At 41.5% G+C, this 21,976-nt stretch overlaps 1 protein-coding gene and 1 non-coding gene across 2 annotated transcripts; both read left to right on the top strand.

The window, feature by feature from the left end:
* Window positions 1-57: 57 nt before the first annotated feature.
* Window positions 58-21,194, top strand: BNIP3L (BCL2 interacting protein 3 like). The gene is made up of 6 exons (XM_032471119.1): window positions 58-257; window positions 6,963-7,146; window positions 11,072-11,144; window positions 16,003-16,106; window positions 16,224-16,373; window positions 18,434-21,194. Exons 1-6 carry the CDS (start codon window positions 155-157, stop codon window positions 18,480-18,482), a joined length of 663 nt encoding a protein of 220 aa, XP_032327010.1. The 5' UTR covers window positions 58-154; the 3' UTR covers window positions 18,483-21,194.
* Window positions 9,605-9,711, top strand: LOC116660831. Its single transcript, XR_004316484.1, has one exon. It is a non-coding gene; the product is annotated as a U6 spliceosomal RNA (small nuclear RNA).
* Window positions 21,195-21,976: the final 782 nt, after the last annotated feature.

Raw genomic sequence — 21,976 nt, 5'->3', positions numbered from 1 at the left:
TTGTCATCACGTGGCCGGGGCGGGCCCTGACGTCAGGACCAGGGGAGGGACTGCGCAGGCGCAGAAAAGGGGGCGGGGGACTCGGCTTGTTGTGTTGCTGCCCGAGGACCGGAGACAGTCCTGCTCCGGCCGCAGCTCTTCCAGCCGCCCGACAATGTCGTCCCATTTAGTAGAGCAGCCGCCGCCCCCGCACAACAACAACAACAACAACTGCGAAGAAGGGGAACAGCCTCTGCCCCCGCCAGCCGGCCTCAACAGTGAGTGCTGGGCCGGCGGGCTCGGTGAAGGGGATGGGGGGAGGAGGAGCTGCTCTGGCCGCCGCCGCCAGCTCCGCGCGGGGGGCGGGAGGAGAAGGCAGCCCATTGGTCGAGGCCGAGGATGTGCGGGTGACTGACAGCTCCCGTCACCTGTCAGGAGGAGTTGCTCCTGTCTTCCTCCTGACCTGTCTCGGCTCCCTCCTGGGGTCTCGGGTTGGGGGCTGCTTTTGTTCGCCGTTGAGGAGGGGAGGTGGGTGGGATGACGAGGGAGCCCAGCCTATCCCACCTGTGGTGGGCCGCGGAGTGGAGCCAGTCAGGGCGTGGAGAGGCGGGCCTTGGGGCGCGGGGAGAGAGGGTGGGCGGAGCGGGCCGCCGGGGGGACGTGGGCAGGGATGGGGACGTGCGGCGGGGACGCCTGGGGATGGACGCGGGCGGCTGGCTGAGGGGAGGGGGCGTCAGAGGGACGGGCGGGCGGTCAAGTGTGCGGCGGGGTTTGGGCCAGACCCGGCTGACCCCACCTCACTGGGTCTGCCTTCCCCTCACTGGGTCTGAATGTGAGCCCTCTTGTTGCGTTCCTTTGTTACCACAGGCTGGTCAGGAAAATTATTTGGTAATTTAGTGGTTACTTGTATCACGTGGGGCGGGGGGGGGTGAGGAGGCTCTATGCTACTTTTTTTTTTCTTTTTGAGATGTTTTCTGAGTTGCTCAAGTGATTTTTTTTTTTTTTAAACGGTGTGTTCTGCAAACCTGATTATGAACTGCCTCATGAACCATTCAAGATTGCACAAATCGCGGCGTCTGGGGCAATGAATTTTCAGAAACGGGATTACACTGGGGCGGTTGAAAGTTAATGGCAATATCCAATTACGACCAACTGCAGTTGCTTTTCGTAACATTCTGGTGCTTAGACATCTTGTCGTCAGGTTATTCCCACATGTCTTTAAAGCTCGCTTGAAGTCTTGGGAAGGTTCTTGCCTAACCTTCCTGTAATTTATCTCCTGAAAGAGGTGGTTGGAACAGTTAGCATATGGCCAGATGAAGTCGTTTAAAAATCATTTGGTTGCTTAAATGACATTTAAAGGCATTTGCAGTATCTCATAAGAGGGAGGTGTTCCGACATGGCCTAAAAATTATTTAGGGGAAGAGAGTTCCTGCTCTCACAAGATGAGGGTAGAATGTGGGTATTTTTAAGATGTTTTCGTTGCTTACTGCTGCTGTGCCATCTTTTGATGGCTAATTCCTTAAATGTTGACGTTTAAAACCCTTTTAAGCGTTTTATGTTCTAGAATGTAAGATTTATATATTATTTCCCACAGTAAATTAGGATTAATTTCTGTGTCTTTAAATGTTACTTGCTTCATATATTAATATGCGTTTTTAATTGTTGGACTTGTTTTTAGCATACTCTTTTAGAAGCATGTGGTTTTAGAATGGAAAGAAACTTTAGAGAGAACTGTCCACTGTTAACTACCAGTAAAGAAACAGGTCTAGAGTAAAGTGTGTTGTCCAGGTTCACGGCAGGCTAGGTCCTAATGCTGAGGTTTTACTTTCACCTGATCTAGTGTTCCTTACAGGACACTTCTTTTCAGTGGCCCACAGTCCCCTGATTTTGTGTGTTTCTTAATCTCTCATGGTTATCCCCCCCAATGGATAGAGGTAGCCTGCCTATCTCTTTTTAGTATACTGTTTCTTAATTGTAGTCCAGTTTTCCTATGATACTTACAGGGTAGCAAATCGGTTAGTATGTGTACGTGATTTCACAGAAAGCAAAGGAATTTTTATTGTCCTTTGACCATATAACCAAAAAAAAGAAGAAAAAAACTGGGATTGAACTATATGTGATGGTTTTTCTCCCTGTCTTGACAGACCTATGAGATATTTAATGTCCTTGGCCAATCAGTTGCTGCTACGTTTTGTATTAGCTCTTACAGAATTAGAGGAACACTCAGCCTGTATGTGATATCAGAATGTTGCTTTGGGAAATCTACTGAATAGAAAGTATTTTATTGGAGCCAGCTTGAGCTTTTAAATGTTACTGAAAAGCTTTTAGATAGTGCCATATTTCATTACTCTCCTCTTGCCTTTTACTCTGTTTTTTTAGCTCATTATACGACACTGGACTGAACAAAACAAGAAGCCTTATTGATTCCTTCAAGTGATTTTTGGGCACTGAGCAAAACAACTTATTCAGGCATCTAATACTGTCCAAATTGCTGATAAGTTGAAGTTCTTTGTTGGGTAAAGTTGCACAACTCTGAAAAACAGGAGATGAACTCATTGTACAGATTATCTCTGGCTTGGGATTTTATCTTTAGTTCAGGGGTCAACGCAGAGTTATGATAACAAATAATTGACATATTTGGAATAATGAAACCTGCCTCTGATTTTTTTTTTTAAGCTTATCCTTGTAGGGGGACTGTTCACTTTCATTACAAATTAGTGGACAAGTATCTGAACTACTTCTAAAGTTAAAAGGCTGTTTTCCAGTTGATAGTTTTAGAAGAAGCTCAGTGACTGTTCTCTGTCCAGATTCCAGCATCAGGTACTTAAAGGTTTTGAGGAAAGAAGATAAGCCATAATGAAATGTGTCACCTCTAGTTAGGATGTGTTTCTTGTGGGACCTTGAAAAGTTAGGGAAAGAATGAGAAATACTCTTTTTCCTTCTCTTCTTGCAAGATGATTGAACTGGTGATTATAAACTGTAAAGAGTAAATACAGCTGTCATGAATGTAATGACAATTGCAGGACCAGCCGTCACTATGAACTACATTAGAGACAGTAGAAGCAGACATCTCTGAATCCTCTTAGCAATTCTCACACTTAAAACTAGAAAGTATCTCATAAATCGTGTATATGTACAACTAGGGGTAAGAGAACAGTTTTTAGTTTGTAAGTAGTATTTTACTGCAAGAGAGAGAACCTCCAGTTTTTCATTTTAAAGCTTCATTATTAGGAAGAGAATTCACTCTGAAATTTTTTTCTACTTTGTATTGCTCCGACAGCACAATCTTCCTATCTTGCCTTGTTTCCTTTCCAAATAAAAAGGGACTTGGTGAGGATTGGTGGAGTTAGAACATTGAGAAATTCTGAGGCTGTAAATCAGGAATGAGCTAGGTGTTGAGAAAAAGGTGTGTGTAGTTTATTGAGAAAGGCGAGTTTGCTTTTTTTTCCATTTTACTTAGAAGATAAAACTAGTATCGTGAACTCTTAACGGACATCTGTGTCCTCACTTTCTCTGCAGCACTGTTTATTTCCATAGATAGTATTTCTGGAAGACAATTACGAGTTAAAGGAGATCTACCTTTGTAAGGCCTTTAATGGATATTGCCAGATTACCCTCTACAATGTTCTCCAGTCCTGGTTGTTACAACAAAATATTAGAAACAATCATTTGGGTAATGATTAACCATTGCCATTTGGATAATGGTTAATGTATGGTATATCTTTATGATGGGATGCAGTGTGATTCCAAAGACTGAAGTAAAGCAATATAGATTGACTTGAAAGACATCAACAAGTTGCTAGGTAACAAACACTTTTTACAGAAAAATATGTGCAGTTTAATTCCTTTTTTTTTTTTTTTTTTTTTTGTAAAAACAAAAACAAAACACAGAATTATATTTCACTGAAAAAACCCTGGGGGGAGGTGAGGAGGGGGAAAAAAACAAGAGAGAAAAAACCCTGGAAGGCTACATATGAAGCTATTAAAAGTAGTTTCCTTTAGGAGTAGGAATGGGAGGTTAGGAGGAGTTGGTATTCACTTTTGCTTTACTGGATTTACAGTTTCAAGAAACATGGTTAAGTTTTTAGTAAGAAATGTTTCTTTTTTTTTTTTTTTTAAAGATACGGAGTATAATTATAATAGTAACTAACACACAGCACTTGTACTAGGGAATCTTTTGTGGTTTATTATAGTCACCCTCCCAATAATCCTATGAGGTAGATACTTTTTTTTTTTTTTTTTTTTAGCATGTGCAGGCAACCATTTTTTTTTTAAATTGACATGTAATTGACATATAGCATTAGATTAGTACAAGATAACGATTCGAGAAATGATTGAAAACGATCACTACAGTAAGTGTAGTTAACGTGCGTCACCACACAGTTACAAAAGGATTTTTTTTCTTATGATGAGAACGTTTAAGACCTACTCTCTTTTGTTTCAAATATACAATAGGGTTTATAAGCTGTAGTCACCATGCTGTACGTTACATCCCCAGGACTTAATTTCTCTCCTGCCTGGACCTTGCACCTTTTGATGACATTCAGGTAGATACAATTACTATCCCTATTTTACAGATGAGGAAACTGAGACACAGAGACGTTCAGTGACCTGTCTGGGCTGTGACAGTTGGACGTGGTAGCAGGGGAGTCTGGCTTCAGTCTGCTGTTTAACAGCACTGCACTAACACATGCCCGATAGACAGCATCTGCCTTGAGGAGAGAGGCTTTCAGTTACTCTGCAGGGCATTGAGGCAGTTACAGGGGTCACTTTTACCAAGCTTTTCTAGGTGTGACTCCTCAAGATCCTACCTTATGATTGCTTACAGATTTTTAATGCAGAAAGTAGAATTTAGATAAGGGTTTGGAAGTCCTTCAAAAAAAACCAAGGTCTTGGAAACCTGGTATTATTGTTAGAGCCTTTTTTCTCTTTGATCAGCTGCTTCAAGTGAACATCAGTTGTACTTCGGGGAAGACTGGCTTCCACGGATCCCCAGTCTAGAACTCCTGGTCCTTTGTTCTGCTTCTGCCAGAGCAGCTCTGGCCTTTTGTTTGGTTTTGTTTATTTTTCACATTGGTCTTCTGTCCACAAGAAGAGCTGGTCCCAATGGTTTAAAATAAGTTTGATAGTCCTAGAAAAAGTGGAAGGAAAAACCAATTTGTTTATCGCGTACCTCTCTCCCTGTCACTCTTTTTAGTGAAATATTTGCAGAGCTCTAAATTTAGGGATGCTTTTGGTATATTTCTTCTACACTCCAGAGGCACTCCAAGTATTTGTTTAGTTCAGTGACCTTTAGTGTCAGATCTGTCTTAGCTTTGCTAGCTGAATTTGCTCATCCATTTTGAATTCTGTCTAGCCTGTGTCCGTTTGTGTGTGTGGACAGAACGAGACCAGGGAGCTGTCATGCAGTTGTGTTTGTTGTCCAGCAGTACAGTCCCAAAGGACTGTCATCCGTGCTGATGGTGGGGCTGTGACAGCCACTGGTACCACCTTAGAGGGAATGGAAGGAAGGGGTGACTTGATTTTTATCGAGCAAACACTGTTCTGTGTGCATCATAAATGTCAACTCTTCGAACTAGTTTATCACCGAGCACCTCCTGTTTACCAGGCACTTTACCTGTGTTCCTCTGTGTAATCCACCTTGGCAGGATGGTACTGTGTTGCCATCTCTGTTTTACAAGTGAGGAAACTGAAGCTCAGAAAGTCAGACAGATGGTAAGTGGGATAGTCAGATTTCCAGCCAGGTCTACCTTCGAGCTTTTCCTTCATAGAAGGGTAATGCTGAGTTCACTTCTGGATCTGCGTTAGTCATCACCTCATGCAGGGTGCATTTTAGGGTTTGAGCCTGTGCTGGCGATTGTTCTCATTTACTGATGAAGACTGTTCAGTCACAGAACTCTCTCCAACACTTCTGTGGGGAGTTCAGAGGAATGGCTCCACCAACTTGCTGGGTTATATTTTCTAAAACAAAATTTGTTACAAGGAATGGAAAGTATGAAAAAAATATGCCACCATCTCTTCTTGCTGTGAAGTTGGTATATTGGCTACTGTTATCAATTCTTGTTAAAATTAAGGTACCTTCATGTATTCAGCAAACTCACCGAGCCACATCCCTGTTCCTATGGCTCCACCCCCCTCCAGCTGATCCCCAGAGAAAACGTCAGTGTTGCCCATAGCAGATGCAGTTTTCTCCCCCAAACCAACAAAGGCTTAATGAAAACCCTAGAAAGTGGGAACCTGTGGGAGAGAAGAGAGAAAAGACAAGTTTACAAGGTACGTTTAGTGCATAGAGAAAGGAGAAAGAGTCGAAGAGCGAGGTATAAAGGAGGGAAGAGACTAGTTTGTGGGATAGGGATGAAGCTGTTTTTCAGAACGTTTAGTGTTCTCACCCGATCGCATTATGAGCCAGCTGCACGACTTTCATGCTCCAGACTTGCACACACACCGAAATGTTTGTGATGGGATTTAAGTTCCCTCTCTCGGAGCTTCTCAGTGGTTTGGGGTAATTAGGGTTCATGTGTTAACATACCTCTAAGCCAGATGGAGAGGTATGTTACAGCTGAATGGCTAAGGTAGACGATAGGGAAAAATAAGTAAAATATTAAAGGGTAACTAAGTAGCCTGTCTGATAATAAAGTGGCCATTTATTTTTTGAAAAGCAACCTAAAAGTTTTCAGTACAGTGTTTATTGTGTATCAGCTGAGTTTTAACCAGAGAGAAAAATTGGCCGAAAGACACTAAGATACTCGTTTTAGAGTTCTAGCTTCTTCTAAGTTGGTTGATGGCATGAGCTCCTTCAGGGGCAGAACTATGTAGATTTTCAGACGGTTACTGCTCCTTGTTTATCTTCTTCAGAATACGCGTGCATTTGCTTTGAGGCGAGTCAGAATCGTTATCTGAACTCACCATGTTCACATCTTATGTGCACATGAGAGAGCTCAGTTCTGCTGTGGTTAACTGCAGTTATCTGACTTGTCCAACAGGTTCCTGGGTGGAGCTCCCCATGAACAGCAGCAATGGCAATGATAATGGCAATGGGAAAAACGGGGGGCTAGAACACGTGCCCTCCTCGTCCTCTATCCACAATGGAGACATGGAGAAGATCCTCTTGGATGCACAACATGAATCTGGACAGAGTAGCTCAAGAGGCAGTTCTCACTGTGACAGGTAAGTGAGATCCTTGTTTTGGTAGATTTCAGGAAATAGGTGAGTTACAAGGTTCATTCCCATTAGAAAAAAAAATCAGTTGTTTCCATCTTAATTTGACAAAATATAACTCCTGATTTCCTGCAGCATGTATGTAAATCAGACAGCTAATTGACAAGGACAGGAGGGCCCACTTTTCCCTTAGATTAAATCAGTTTCCTCATTCAGAATGTATCATTTTTCGATGTGGACCAGTGTAAAAGTCAGTGGCGTGAATGTTTACTAACAGAATTCATCTTTCTCCCATTTTCCTTTGTCCTTTCACAGATCTCTTTCTGCCTTGAATACAGTTATCTCTGTATATATCTGTCCTCCCTTCTAGATTGTGAGGCTTTAAAAGGCACGCAGGGGTCATGTTTTGTCTCCTTTGCACCCTTGACAGTGATGGTGCTGGCGTGGAGTAGACGCTCCGTGAATGTCAGAATCGTAGGAACAGCGGGTTGACCCAAGTTACAGCAGTGTTTGCACAGGGGAAGCACTAGCCCAGGGTGTCAGGAGAGTTCATTTTGAGACCATCGTGTTTCCTTAGAGCTCAGAGGAAGTTTTGTATCAGGTCTCATTTGTCTGTGTTTGGCTTGAGAAATCTAATTCTTCCAATTTAAAAACTGCTTATAGCGAAAGAGTAAGAATACAGAGAGATGCATGAGCAGAATGAAACTGAGCTGTTAGTGTATTTTTCATTATAAGTCTCTTTTTTTCCCCAAGGACTAGGTAGTAAATGACACTGTGGTGGATTGAACGAGTCTTAGACCAGTGGCAGCCATAGCAGTAGCATTATGGGATACCTGGTGATCTGCTGGTTACGTAAGAGTTAACTGATGCTAGCCACGTAGAAAATGCAGAGGCACAGGAAATAGATTAAGGAAACACTGAAAAATGTAAACAGCGATGATCTCTGGGGGATGATATTTTTATCCTTTGTACAAATTCTGTAGATAGCACATAATATTACTTACTTAACAGGAAAAGTGTAAAAGGAGAAACAAGAGTTAAATCCTGTTCCAGGTTCCTGCGTGACTTCTGACCCACTGGTGTTACAAAAGCAGCAGAGGACTGGTTTGCCGGCTCTGTGGCACCCTGCACCCCTGCCACCCTGTCTCATCTCTCACTTGTCCCTGTGCTTCTGAAGATCCAGGGACGGCTCTTGTCATGAGCAGAAGCAGAGCAGATGGCTCTCCTCTGAGCGGCTGGCCGCTGATGCCGGTAGCCGCAGCATCGAGCTGTGTTTAAGACTTCAGTTGATATTTTATTACATTTATATCATGGGACTCGCTGATGGGTTTCTGAAGTTTTCTACTTGTAATGGGCCTGTTGATAAGGCTTTTCCTGTATGTTCAAGTACACAACCCTTGATCACTGGGACTAGCGTGTCCTTAACCTGCTGTTGGGGTGGAGCAGAGGAAAGCTCCCGTTTGCCTCTTCCTCTCTCACTTGTGGTCGCAGTTACATTGGTGACTGAATGTGAACTCACCTCCCCGTGAGAATGTTTCAGTCGGGATTCTAAACATGTGACTCGAGGTGGGCGGGTGCCTTTGGACACTCTCCTGCTCTCTGCTTGTGCATCTTCAGGCTCTGGGTCACTGGTCACCTCTCCCAGGAGGCCCAGGGCTCCAGCTCAGCAGTCCTCTCCTGGGATATCTGACTGATGCTTCAGCATTTTGAAAATGCCTTCAAAATGCACGTCATTTGAATTGCCGGCGTCTCTCTATTTGAAGTTAAAAGTGTTTCACGTAGGCAGAAGTGTTTTAGGGCTGTTAGATATTAGTCCCAAACCTAATTTATGTTTTCAACTTAAACATTCTCCCATAGGTGGATCTTTGTCCCTGTGGTGACTGTTAGCAGGTAACCCCTCTGTGTTTTGCTTTGTGCTCCAGCCTGTTCTAGGAGTCTCCAGCCTACACACTAGATTCAGCCAGGGAGCTTTTAAATGTATCAGTGCACAGACTCCATCCCTAGAGAGTCTCGTTCTGTTGTTGAGGGTAGGGTACAGGACATGAGAATATTTAAAAAACTCCGCAGCTGATCCTGCCATGAGCCAGGGCTATAGCTCTAATGCAGTCACATTGCTAGGAACAGGCTGCCAGAGAAACATTGAGTATTTTTCTAAGTGAGATCGATGCCAACAGTAAGAAGAGTGTTGACGTAGAGCCAAGCTTCTCTCGGTTCTTGACTTGGTCATTGTACTGCCTTGACCTGGTCGTGGCCGTGGGGCTGGGCCTTGACTGGATCTCTGGCTGTGAACCCAACAGTGTCATGAGCGTAATGACAGTAAACTGAGGACTGGATTCTACTTGGTTCTTGTGCTATAGCCTGAAATCTCTAGTTCAAGACAAAATTTTCTTAATATATTAATATGGTGGTGTGATACAGAACCAGCTTTTCACTTTTCTTATCCCCATTTAAGAATCTCCTGTGTCAGGTGCTCGCTTCAGCAGCACATATGCTAAAATTGGAACGAGACAGAGAAAATTAACATGGCCCCTGCGCAAGGATGACACGCAAATTCGTGAAGCGTTCCATATTCAACAACAACAACAACTCCTATGGCGGTTATAATAGCTGAAGATCCCTAGGCCTGATCCAGCCTGAAACGTGTGGTGTTCTCACTTACTTTCCAGTCACTCTACCAGCATCTCTAAATATTAACGTTGTGCACGTGCTCTTGGTAACTTTGATAACTAGTATCTATTCCTTTGAGCAAGTTAAGCCTGGAGCATTCTCCATGCCCACTCGAGTTTCTGTTTGCAGGGAGTGGGGTGTGTAGTGAAAGATCTAGTGACTTGCTGTGGTTACACAAGGAATTGTTGCTAAAGCTCAGAACAGAACTTAGCACATCGTATTCATCTATTGTATCAAGTACAGTTCGTAATCATTTATTTTTGTCTAAAAATTTGTATATTTTTGTAATTCTGGGAATGTATCTTGCACTTTTCATTAAAGGTTATATATTCGTATGTAAGCTTATATACTCTGAAGTATCTCACAGTAAACATTTCTGAAATAAGTAAAATATCAGTTCTTAAACTTCTTGGCCTCAGTACTCCTTTACAATCTTAAAAACTATTAGGGACCCCAAAGATCTTCTATTTATGTGGGTTATATATTTTGACATTTACTATATTAGAAATTAAAACTGGAAACATTCAAAAATATGTATTCATTCATTCAACAATACTAAACCTATTACATTTTAATGTAAGTTAACTTTGTTAAACAAAAAGTAACTTTTCCATAACCAAAAATTTATTAAGAATAGTGGCATTGTTTAAATTTATGAAGATCTCTTTAATATCTGGTTTAGTAGAAAGCAGCTGGGTTCTCGTCTCATCTGCATTGCCTGTTGTGATATTACACATTATGTAAGCCTTTGGAAAATTCCAGTACACACATCAGAAAATGAGAATGAAGAAAGCAAATAAAGCCTAATAGTATTATGAAAACAATATTAACCTCAAAGACTTTTTGAAAGAATCTTTAAGAGCTGCTTTCTCACTATGAGAACTGCTGGGGGCGAGTTATGAATGATGAAAGATCTTTGAGAAAAAGGAACTCCAAACTAGAGTTTCTGAACTTGAAGATCATTTTACCTTTATTGGAAAAGGAGTAAAAATAAGAAAATGTGACAGTCTTGTGCCTTTAGGTAGTATTTCCTTTGCAAATTTATCATTACAAAGGAATTTATCACCACTGAAAAATTCGGGAATGTTTGGGGAGTAAGCGTAATCAGTTTCATTTTTTCTTACATGGCGTTATGGTATATTTTCTGATCTGATGCTTTTTTAAAGCCATACTACTGTAACTTTTAATTTTCTAATTTCCAATGGAGGCTCATTTCTTTGACAAAATGAGAATTAAAACTAATGGCTGAATGTCCTTCTCTTCCCAGCCCTTCCCCACAGGAAGACGGGCAGATCATGTTTGACGTGGAGATGCGCACCAGCAGGGACCACAGCTCTCAGGTGTGTGTGTGTGTTAATTTACTTTTCTGATTTACCATAGATAATTAGGAAAATGCAAATCTTTAATTCTGTTTTGCTAAAATACAGGAAAGAATATGAAGGGTTTAAAAAATAGTTTGAAACTGTTTAAAGTTACTCAGTTTCTGATGTTGGAACTTACTTATGATGGTAGAGTCATCATTGTACTCCTTTACAACTAAGAATTTTGGGTCCTGTGGCCCTAAAAGAATTGGAAAATTCTTGTCTGTAATATGTCATTCCAATGTTCTAAGCTAGTTTCTTGAGTTTATAAACAGAAAACTGAGACAGATGTCTTATTTAAAGTACAGAATAAATGAAAAGGGAGGTTGTCATAGAACCAGGTGTGAAAACTTTTTTGTGTCTGAAATCAGAGCGCAGTGACTTTTGAGAAGACTTTCAACAGCTAGAGAAAGATTCATCTAAATTATGGGCAGTTCCTGAAGGTAAAGAAGCTGTAGTTCACTAGGAGTCGACATTGTTAGAAATATAGATGCATGTGGTAGGGAAAGCTTACAAAGGTCTTCAGTATAAAACTTACGGTAAATAATCGTTGTCAACAATTTAGAATGTTCATAGCCAACCCTTGACTTTATCAGTGTGTCAGATCACCTACAAGTGTCAGAGACCAAATTCTTGAGGACAGGAACCACTGTCCTTTTCTCCTGTGTTAAGGTACTTGAAGAATATACGTATTTGAATGTTTCAACAAATTCTAACAAAAACTTTGCTTTGCGGGGCTCTCACCATGCAGTGTCCTCAGTCCCTTTGCACTGGAAATATTTTGCATGTTATCTTGGATTCACCTGTGTTCTTTCTGTTCCGAGGCTGCACACTTTCTCCCTACTTTGTGCTTTACTTGTGCTGTTTTCTGAAATCTAGAAAATTTATGGGCCTGAATACTCATTTATTGTCTAATGAGCTGGATACGTAGAGAAGCTTGCAAGGCTCCCGTGTGGGAAGTCGTCTGACTGGAGTTGTGGAATTGCTCGCTTACGTGTGTCAGTTTTGCTGTGTGCAGTCAGCTGTCGCTCATAAAGAGGAACGTGTATAAAGTTTCCGTGGGGAAAAGTACGCTCAGGAGTCCCAGGGTAGAGGAGTGAAATGAATTCTTTGCTGTAGGCTTTTCCTCAGGAAGATGTCTCCATCCATGTGGCCTTTTGTACAGATGAGTTGAAAATCTAGAGTAGCGCTTTCCAAAATACGGTTTGAGGACACTCATTCAAAGGGAAGCCCCGTGAGATAGTTCCGAAGTCAGATAAGCGGGAAATAATGCAGCCCCAGGCTCCCTCGCCCTCCTACTCCAGTGGTCACGGTGCACAGTGGCACACTAAAGGCTCTGACAGCTTGCGCAGTAAAGAAATTTGCTTACTTAAACCAAGTACAGTCGTTCCTCGTTATCCTCAGCGCACTGGTTCCAGCTCCCCCTACCCCCACAACAGTACCACAGTCCACAGATGCTCAAGTCCCTCATCTAAAGTGGTGAGGTACCGTCAGCCTTCCTTACTCACGGATGTGCACCCCACGGGTACTGAGGGCCGACTGTGGTTCCCAGACTTATTGACCTTAGACCTCCCTCCCTCTCCACACATACTTTCCCCCCTAATAATCTACCTGGTAACTACCGATAAGAGCTGTCCTGGCTCATGGGGTGGCAGGTGCACACTTAGGCTCACCTGAGAATTGAATATTAAGTGGAATTCTAGAGCTGACTGCATCCGTCCTAGAATTCCAAAGGAATTGATGAAATTCAGGCGAGAAAATGGAAGCGTCTGGCCTCTGTGTCAGATTGTGGTCGGATTGCTAGTGTGATCCTTACTCAGAAGCAGGTGCTTAGAGGAGCACTGGGCATCACCAAGCATTGGGTAAACGATACTAACAGTCACATCAGTCCCTTTAAACCAGGTTCTGGTTTTGGAAAAGCAGTTTAACACCTAAAAGAAAAACATTTTGTCTTTTAGAGTTAAACTTTTAATAAGGGCGAAGTCAATCAGTATCATTACTTAAACTTTCAAAAAGCCTTTTTTACGTTGCTTGTTTTTAATTGAAGAAATGATAGTTTAAAATTAATTAGAGTTTGGGGGGATGGATTTTTTTTCCTCATAAATGAAAAGCAAGCTTAGGGTTAGGAAACAGTTAAAAACAGTTGACCACTATGGTATTTGCTCTTATTGAATATTTTTATATATATCTACATGAGGAATATATGACATTTTTACCCTTTTCCAGGAGGAGGAAGGAAAGGCACTAATACCTATATTCTAGGTGCTAAATTTATTTTTTAAAAATGTTTCCCACTTTAGTATGCTTTCAGTCCAGTGAGAGAGGGAATATTATCCCCATGAGCAAATGGGAAAAGTGAAGCTTTATCTTAATTAAGTCACTTATCTAAGATCACAAAGCAAATTAGTGATAGACCAGGATTGAAACCAGAGCTGTCCGAGCCTGTGGCCCCCGTTCCTTCTACTTAAATAAGTCAGTGAATGGGATTGACTTCAGGAGCGCTCACAGGCTCGAGAGAGTGAACTGAAGCATGTCTGGTGAGTCGTGGTATGAGGAAGCCTAGGATGTAATACATTTAGGAAAAGATTGTTAAAACCATACTTTGGGGATGATAGTCCTTAAGAGTCTCAGTTCGGTGGCAGAAAATAGACTGGAGATTGTCTCTCAGAGGCATCTTTGCAGTGTGTTTCTGGGACCAAAGAGGCCAGCACAGGACTGGGTATCAATTGAAAGATGAAACAAATTGAAAATATCTTCCTTTTCCCTCTTGTAAAACTGCGGTTTATCTGTACCACAGTATATCATTTAATACCCACATTTAGAGGCCTTAAGAGCTTGAGGTGGGCCAGAGAAGGAAAACGTGATTAGAAGGTAAAGGACTTCCTTGCAAGAACAGGCTAAAATGATCAGAATAGACATAGGTGTGGCAAGAGGGTTGTTGATCTGGTTAAAGGCATGAATATTACTTAATTCGATTAACTGCATTTTTTACTGTATTCTGGAATTCCAAGAATCAGAGGGCAGTTTAAAACCTAAAACTGGCAAATTTAAGATTAATAAAAGGAGAAGACAGGGCAGTAGTGAATGAGGAGAGCTTACAATCCTTATTCTTAAGGTAAGGATTCTAAACTGATCTGGGAATTTTTTTTTTTTTAATAATAGTCCAAATATCATAATCTTTAAAAAATTAGCATAAAATCTTATATTTTCCTTCTCTTGGAAAATATGAAGTATTACCTTGTTCACAAATTTAAGCCTAAATCTTTGAGCAGTTTTAGAGAGAGACATTTGAGACCAAAGTTGGAAATGAAACAGAAGTGGCCTACAGTGTGTTGATTGTCGTGAGCTATTGTGTGACACCTCCTGATCTATAAGTAAATTGTAACAGTTTACTGTTTTTGATTTAGGATGTTTTCAGATTTACCCCAGAGAGCCAGGTCAGGATTTTGAGTAATCTCAAATCTCAAACAAGTGGAACAGACTTAATCCTAAAGGCTACATTGTGTCATTCAGTGGAATTTGGCAAGTCCAGCAGAACTAAATGAGAATGATGGTACCAGAGTTGCAAAAATCCACGGGGATTTTACTTTCGATTTGATAGCATAGGGACTGTCTGTGTCTAGAGACTCTCTGAGGCTACCTTCCTGTTGGGGGGGGCTCTCATAGAGAACTAGACTTGGCAGAGAGGGATCACGTGGCTGTGTCCCGCTCCGAATTTCACAACTATCTGCCGAGAATAATGAAAGTGTGGGTCCAAGAGTGAATTCTATTCAAACAAAATAAAAAATCGGAATAATTTGTAGCTTTGAGACCCTCTGGTTTGGGGTCATAGCATCGTATTCCTTAAAACTGAGTAAGTAATACTGTGTTATATTCAGGAATGTCTCATTCCTGTGGGTTCTATTGAAAGAGAAGCCATTGGAAATTTTGTTTGTTCTTACCCTGAAACTTGAGGTTATCATTAGCAAGAAAAAGGATTTCTTCTTCATTTATTTAGAATGAAAGATGTTAGATTCTTACTCAATTTTAAATAAATTACTCTTTAAAAACTTTTGGCTTCAGTAGTTTTGAATAAGCCTTGGAAAATGTTTGGATATAGCAGTTTGTCTAAAAAATATAATCTCCTTCCAGGGAGTAAAACCTCATGCTTAGCAGGAGCTCTGGAGACAGTTTGCCTGGGTTTTAAATACTTGCTCTGCTACTCACTTCATATGTAACGTGCAGTAGTAATGGTTCCTGTTTCTGTAGGGTTGTTGTAAGGTTAAGGTTAATGCATGTCAAGTGCTTGGACTGTTGCTTGTCCCTCGATAAATGCTTAATAAATATTGTCATTATTTATTTCCTCATCAGATCTCCCAGTTGTTTATTTTCTCATCACTATGTATTTATTAGCATATACTTTTTGATGTTTCCTTTTACTTTTAATTATGAAAAATTTTGAATACTTAACAGAAGTAAAGAGAATATTACAACGGAACTCCATATAAGCATCGCCCAGGTTCAACAGCTGTCAGTGTTTTAACACACTTTAATTAACATTATATCCCAGAATACACTTTCTTCATATTCATATTCTTCAGTTGAGGTATAATTCAAGTTTCAGGCTCATATTCTGTGTTTAGATACAACAGCCATGAAACTCAGGGTTATTTCCCCAGATATCAAATACTCTGATCTTAGATCATTTGGTCGGCCTTTCTAGAAAAGCAGCATGTTTCGTACTTAACAATTATTACGCACAAGCTTATGACTTCTGTGTAGTTTGTCTAGACTTGGCTTCTGTGGTAGAAAGAATCGGTCTTTTTTCCTTTTTTAAAGTGTGAATTCTTCTTTACAGTCAGAAGAAGAAGTTGCAGAAGGAGAGAAAGAGGTAGATGCTTTGAAGAAAAGTGTAGACTGGGTGTCTGACTGGTCCAGTAGACCTGAAAACATCCCACCCAAGTAAGTTGGCACAGGTTTCTTCCCAGTGGACCCAGTGGGTGTATGTGGACCTGCTCATTCCTGAGATGCTTTCAGCAAGTGCGTTTCTGACACCTGCCTCTGAATTTCTTTCCCCAGGGAGTTCCACTTCAGGCACCCGAAACGTTCTGTGTCTTTAAGCATGAGGAAGAGCGGAGCCATGAAGAAAGGGGGTATTTTCTCTGCAGAGTTTCTTAAGGTGTTCATTCCATCCCTCTTCCTCTCTCACGTTTTGGCTTTGGGGCTGGGGTAAGTACTGGTCAGCTCACCCTGGAGTGTCTTCCATTTATTTTATTCACATATTTTATTTCCAGATGTAAGAAATGTATGTGATAGCAGTTTGTATCATTTTTCTTTTAATGTTTTAGTGCAAATGAGGTGAACTTAAAAGAATTACTAAAGTTGGTAGCTATTGGTATACATGTTCCCCCGCTATCTGAAAATAGAGCATCTCTATTAAACCTTCCGTAAGCTGAGATGATGTAAAGGGAAGAAGCAGTCACCTTAGGACACGTGTTGCTGAGGGAGGCGCAGGACCCCCGGAGAGAAAGCGCAGGTGCTCACAGGCAGGGCTCAGAGCCGTGGCAGCCGGCAGCCGGGCGCCGAGGAGCTGCGCGCGCTTCCCGAGAAGGCGCTCGGCGGGGCCGGCTCCGGAGCAGCTCGCTGCAGAGCCAGCGCTGAACGCTGCTTTCGCTTTTCGCCTTTTTTCACAAAAGTGAAAGTCCTCTTCGAATGTCTTTCAGTTAGCGAAAACAGATGTGAATGTAGGTCTGACCCGTAGAGTGAAGTGACATAAAGTGAACTTTTGAAAAGCGGGGGCTACCTGTCTGAATAAGCAGTTTTAAATAGTAGATTTTTTTTTCTTATTTGGAAAGAAGTTCATGTTAATGCCCTAAATGATCATTTTTTAGGTGGACTCTTTCTTCTAAATTTGATTTTTCTTTTCAGGTTTTGTTGTTGTTTATGAATTGCTCGATTAGCTAAATTGTAAAGTAAACTAACCTTTATTGTGTAACTTGAGGTTGATGTGAACATTTCTTTTTCCCAAATGAGAAGGTACACCATTGTATTGAATAGCCCTTGAGTGAAACTGGAAAGTTGGTTGAGGGTACTGTTTTTTTTTTTCTCTTGGTAGCATTTTTTAAAAAATTCTTTTAAAATTGAACCCACATTTACCTGTAATTCATTTTTTCAGGCATGTCCTTTAAATTCTTTTTTTTCCCCTTGATTTGAATAGTTGAGAAAATAGTTTTGAAATATTTTAGGAGTTAAACATTTGCTGTTCATTTTTTTCAAGACGTACCTACTGTCCTCTTTAGGCGTGCCCAGTGGGTCGTTTTCTATATATAATAGGCAAAAGGTACACACCTTCCCTTATCTTCCTTTGAAGGAGCTCAGCATATGGGAGAGATGTTCACAGTCATGAACTTGGAAGTTCCCATATGTGACTTGTCCACACACCCCTTTTGTCCCTGTGGGTGCTTGATCCGCTTTTGTGACGGTGAGCGCAGCAGTGGCCCCCAGCAGAACGGAAGGCGGTGGTGGAGGAAGGGAGTGTGTGGGGGGGGTCGTGTGGGGCTGGTGTGGAGGCCGGGCTCGGCTCCCAGATTCCCCTCCATCCTGACTGCACAGCAGTCCATTCGCCCTCAGGACGGCAGCAGTCGGCTTTTGTACCCTGGGGTATCTCTTCCTGTGCTACATCTTTGGACTGTTTCTCTTGCTGGTGTAAGTGTAACTGTTGCTGCAGATGAACGTAAAAAAGTACCGTTGGTTTTATTACCCTGGGGCTTGGGGCTGATTCCGGATCTTCCCTAAATTCCCTCTGCTTGCGATATTTAAGGGGAGAACACTTGCTTGGCATGGAGAAGTAATGCTAGGCCCTTCATCCTTCAGAGTAGGAAGAGCCCTTTAGAGCACTTTACAGTTGGGTTGTGTTACTGTATTTTGTGCCTGAAATACCAGTAGAAGTTTTTGTGCATCACAACGGAACATCTCAGAGGATGCCGGCTCCGCTTTACTCTTTGGAGGGATCTGGTCTCTCTGGCTTCGCTTTGTCTGATCACTGCCCCTGTGCTGTCCAGTCCTGCCCAATGAGTAAACAAAATCACATAAAACCAGTTTAGCTGGCTGATGACTAGTTTTAAGAAAGTCAGTGATGATTTCAGGGTGCCAGGGAACTGTGCACATAGACCATTTGAGCCTTTTACAAGGGCTGAAAATTTTGGTTCTTAAGTACAGTTCAGCCAGTGGATGAGCTAGGGTGGAGTTGTTGAGACAGATGACACATGGTACACTCTGTTTCCTTTCAGCATCTACATTGGAAAACGACTGAGCACACCTTCTGCCAGCACCTACTGAGGGAGAGAAGAGCCCTGGGAAGGCGTGTGACTCGTAAAGTGGTGTATTGTCACAGTAGTTTATTTGAACTTGAGACCATTGTAAGCATGAATCAACCTGCCGCCCTATTTTTACATATCCAAGTTCCAGTAACTCTCAAATCCAGTATTCAAACTCTTTTGAGGCATTTTACTAACCTCATTCCCTTTTTGGCCTGTAAAACACTTTAGAATTTCCTAACAGAGTTTACTGTTGTTTAGAAATTGCAAGGGCTTCTTTTCCGCAAATGCCACCAGCAGATTATAATTTTGTCAACAAAGCTGTTATCTTCTTTTAGTACCTACAGACCACAGACCTATACCTGCATCATTCATGGGATAAATTTAACACTTGCAGGATACCTCCCGTCTCTCTCTCAAAACCAAGATCAGGTTAGCAAATGATATAAAAGCTGTGTTGTTTTGTTTCTCAAGACAAAGGCAGGCTTCCCTAAGCTTGAATTTATAGTTAATTCAAAACAAAAGGAAACAAAAACAAATGGAAAAAAACAAGACGCAAGAAAAAAAGTATCCTGGGCAATAAAAAATTATTTTAAACCAGTTTTGGAACCACTTTTTGTGTAAGCCTCTTAATGGCGCCTTTTAATTCGTAGGAGGCAGGCTGTTTAAATGATAGGGAGGAAATGGAAGGGCTAAGACGCGCCAGCAGACGTTAATACCAGTGTGTTAACAGCACGCTCTTCTGTGGTGTAGAATCTCTCTCTGGTAGGGAACGTCTCAGGCCCAGAAATCTATGAAATCGCTTTTGGGGATTTTTGTGTGTTTGGTATTTTTTATGTTTATTAGCTGCACGTGAATTTGTCATGACTTTCTTTAAATTTTTTCTTTCCTTTTTTAAATTTTTTTCCTAAGAGGCTCTGGAATGAGTTCCAATTTGTGGTGTAAATACAGGCTTCTTGTTTTAGGAAGCATCACTTATACTCTGAAGCCTTTCAACTCTGAAGATGACTGTTTCAGAGTTATTCCAAGCCTTGGGCGACTTTGCAAAGCAGACTTGGGTTGTGGGAACAGCTGACAGAGTTCTGAAGAGATGCCATGTGTCTCCTTCCGCACCCTCCCTTTCTGGTGTTCACTGTGCCACCTCCCCAAGGGGCTCCTGTGATTCTGCGGGCGCTGGCCGTTTCCTCCTGTAGCCTTCTTTTCAGTTACATGAAACTCCTACTAAAGTTCCAGAACACTCAGCAATTTCCTCTACTGATACACTTTCTTTGTTCGTTTCTAAAATGTGAAGCTTTAGGACCAAATTGTTAGAAAGCGTCAGGACTACCGATTATTTCAAGTAGGTTTACTGGATTTCAGAACCCCCAGCATGACTCTGACGGATACTGTGGTATGTTTTATACATAAATAATTACTATTGAATATTTAGAGAACCACCAGGAATTTTAAAACTAGCAATCTATTCAGTAAATGAAGTGCACCAGGTTGACGTAGATGCACTATGACAACCAGGTTTGCCAGGCTGCCGCGACTCTCCTCTCTCTCACATCAAGTTTTGTAAAAATTGATGTGCTATAGAGGGAAATAACATGCAGATTAAACAAAAAAACTAAGTTCTGAGTACCTTTATTCAAGAATATAGCTGGCTGTCTTTAAGAAGGATGATATATCCAGGTAGTTTTCTGAATTATTTTGCTTTGTTTTTCTTTCTAGGTTTTGATGTCTAAATAATTTTGGACATCTTTTTATTCTACCTTGTTTCTGTCTTACTCACAAGCCTGGTAACACTTGATTTGCCTTCCATGACCTGTTTATTTCAAGGCTTCATATTTGAACTTCTTAGAGAAGAAAGCAAATCTGATGGCCCACTGATTTTGAAAAAGCCTGAATAAAATTGGAAAGGCCGGTAAAGAGACCTAAATAGCTGAACTGTTAAAATGTATAGTTTGTGTTACAGTTGGTACCTTGGGAGAGAAAAGTAAAATTATACTTAAAGACAAGGCAACTTTTTATAGGCAACCCATTGCTCTCTTTTGAAACTCAGTAGTAATCCTGTCAGGAGTGTGATTTGAATTTAGGTATATTTACAATTTTTTTCAACATTGAAAATAAATGTAGCTCTGCCCCTTTTAATAGCTGTGAAATTTTGAACTATTACTTAAAACATGAATACATGATCACAGTAGAACTGAATCATATTAAGATGAAATCGTGCAGTATTTATTGATGACCCTAACATGCGGGATGAATGTTTATGCTCCCACCCAGATTGGTGTTGAGTGGAAACAGACTGTGGGATGGGAAAGGAGACTTTGACAATTAACAGTTGACAGTTTTAAGATTAATGTTGAAAAAGCTTTACACCTGTTTACAATTTGGGGACGAAAAGGCAGGCTTCATTTTTCTTATGTTTGATGAAAACTGGCTTAAAATATTTGTAAATATAATCAAGAGCAAAACTGTGCAAACTTGCACATTGAGAAGTGCAGCGAGTTACTTTGATTGCAGTAAAAATATTTACTATTCTCAAGAATGAAAATTGAAGACTTAGCCAGTCAGATGAATTTTTAAATGAACCAGTTGTTGAAACGATCGGAATTAACTGAGCCAAAGTGATTACGCGTCTCATTCTTCATCTGTTTAGTTAGCACTTTGTATCACTGTATACAGTTTACAACACATGTATAACTTGTAGCTACAAACATTTTGTGCCATTAAAGCTCTCACAAAACTCCTTCTGTCAGTATATGATTTCTTTGTCCCTTGGGCTGCCTGGGAGTTTAGAGGACTTGCCAGGGTACCAAGTGTATGGGAGCGAATGGTGTTCCTGCCCTCCCGGGTCTCGGGGAGACAGCCACGACACGGTGTCATCTGTCGGAGAAGTGTGCGAGCAGTCCGACGGGGCTGTGACGTTCAGAGCCTTTGTGCTGCCAGAGAGCGTCAGGAGGAGGGGATCTGCTGAAAGTTGAGTCAGTGTTCAGCAGTTGCAGAAGGGAATTAAGAGCCTGCCCTGTAACGGGAATGGCAGGAACCGACACGTGAAAATACATTCCAGAAACAACGTGAAGTTCAGTGTGGCTGGGAAACATGGTGGGTGGAGAAAGGACTGGAATGTCGGTCAGTGCTGAATCAAACTGAAATGTCTATGCCCTTTGGTGGGTGTTGAACTTACCTGTATAGTCAGTGAGCTACCTTTGTGGACTTTATTTAAAGCAGGGAAATGATTGAAGAACTAAGTTTTAGATGGATATGAAAGGGTGAAGAAAAGAGGACCGGAGACCAAATATCAGTAAGTTCTCGAAGGAATAAGGGCCCTGCCGGGGTGGATTTGGGAGATTGGAGCTCAGTCAACGGGCCAAGGTGGATTGAGTGAGGAAGAAGGCAGGCGGGATCTCTCTGGGGTTTTTTTTGTTTTGTTTTTTGGCCTGAGTGTTTATTGACGCCTGAGAAAGTGAAGAGCGGAGGAGGAATGAAGAGGTAGGGGAGAGAAAGGTGATTGCAGATTTGAATACATTT

The sequence above is a fragment of the Camelus ferus genome, chromosome 31 (genome assembly GCF_009834535.1).
Source record: "Camelus ferus isolate YT-003-E chromosome 31, BCGSAC_Cfer_1.0, whole genome shotgun sequence".
Lineage (NCBI taxonomy): Eukaryota > Metazoa > Chordata > Mammalia > Artiodactyla > Camelidae > Camelus > Camelus ferus.
This window is presented reverse-complemented; position numbering and strand designations above follow the sequence as displayed.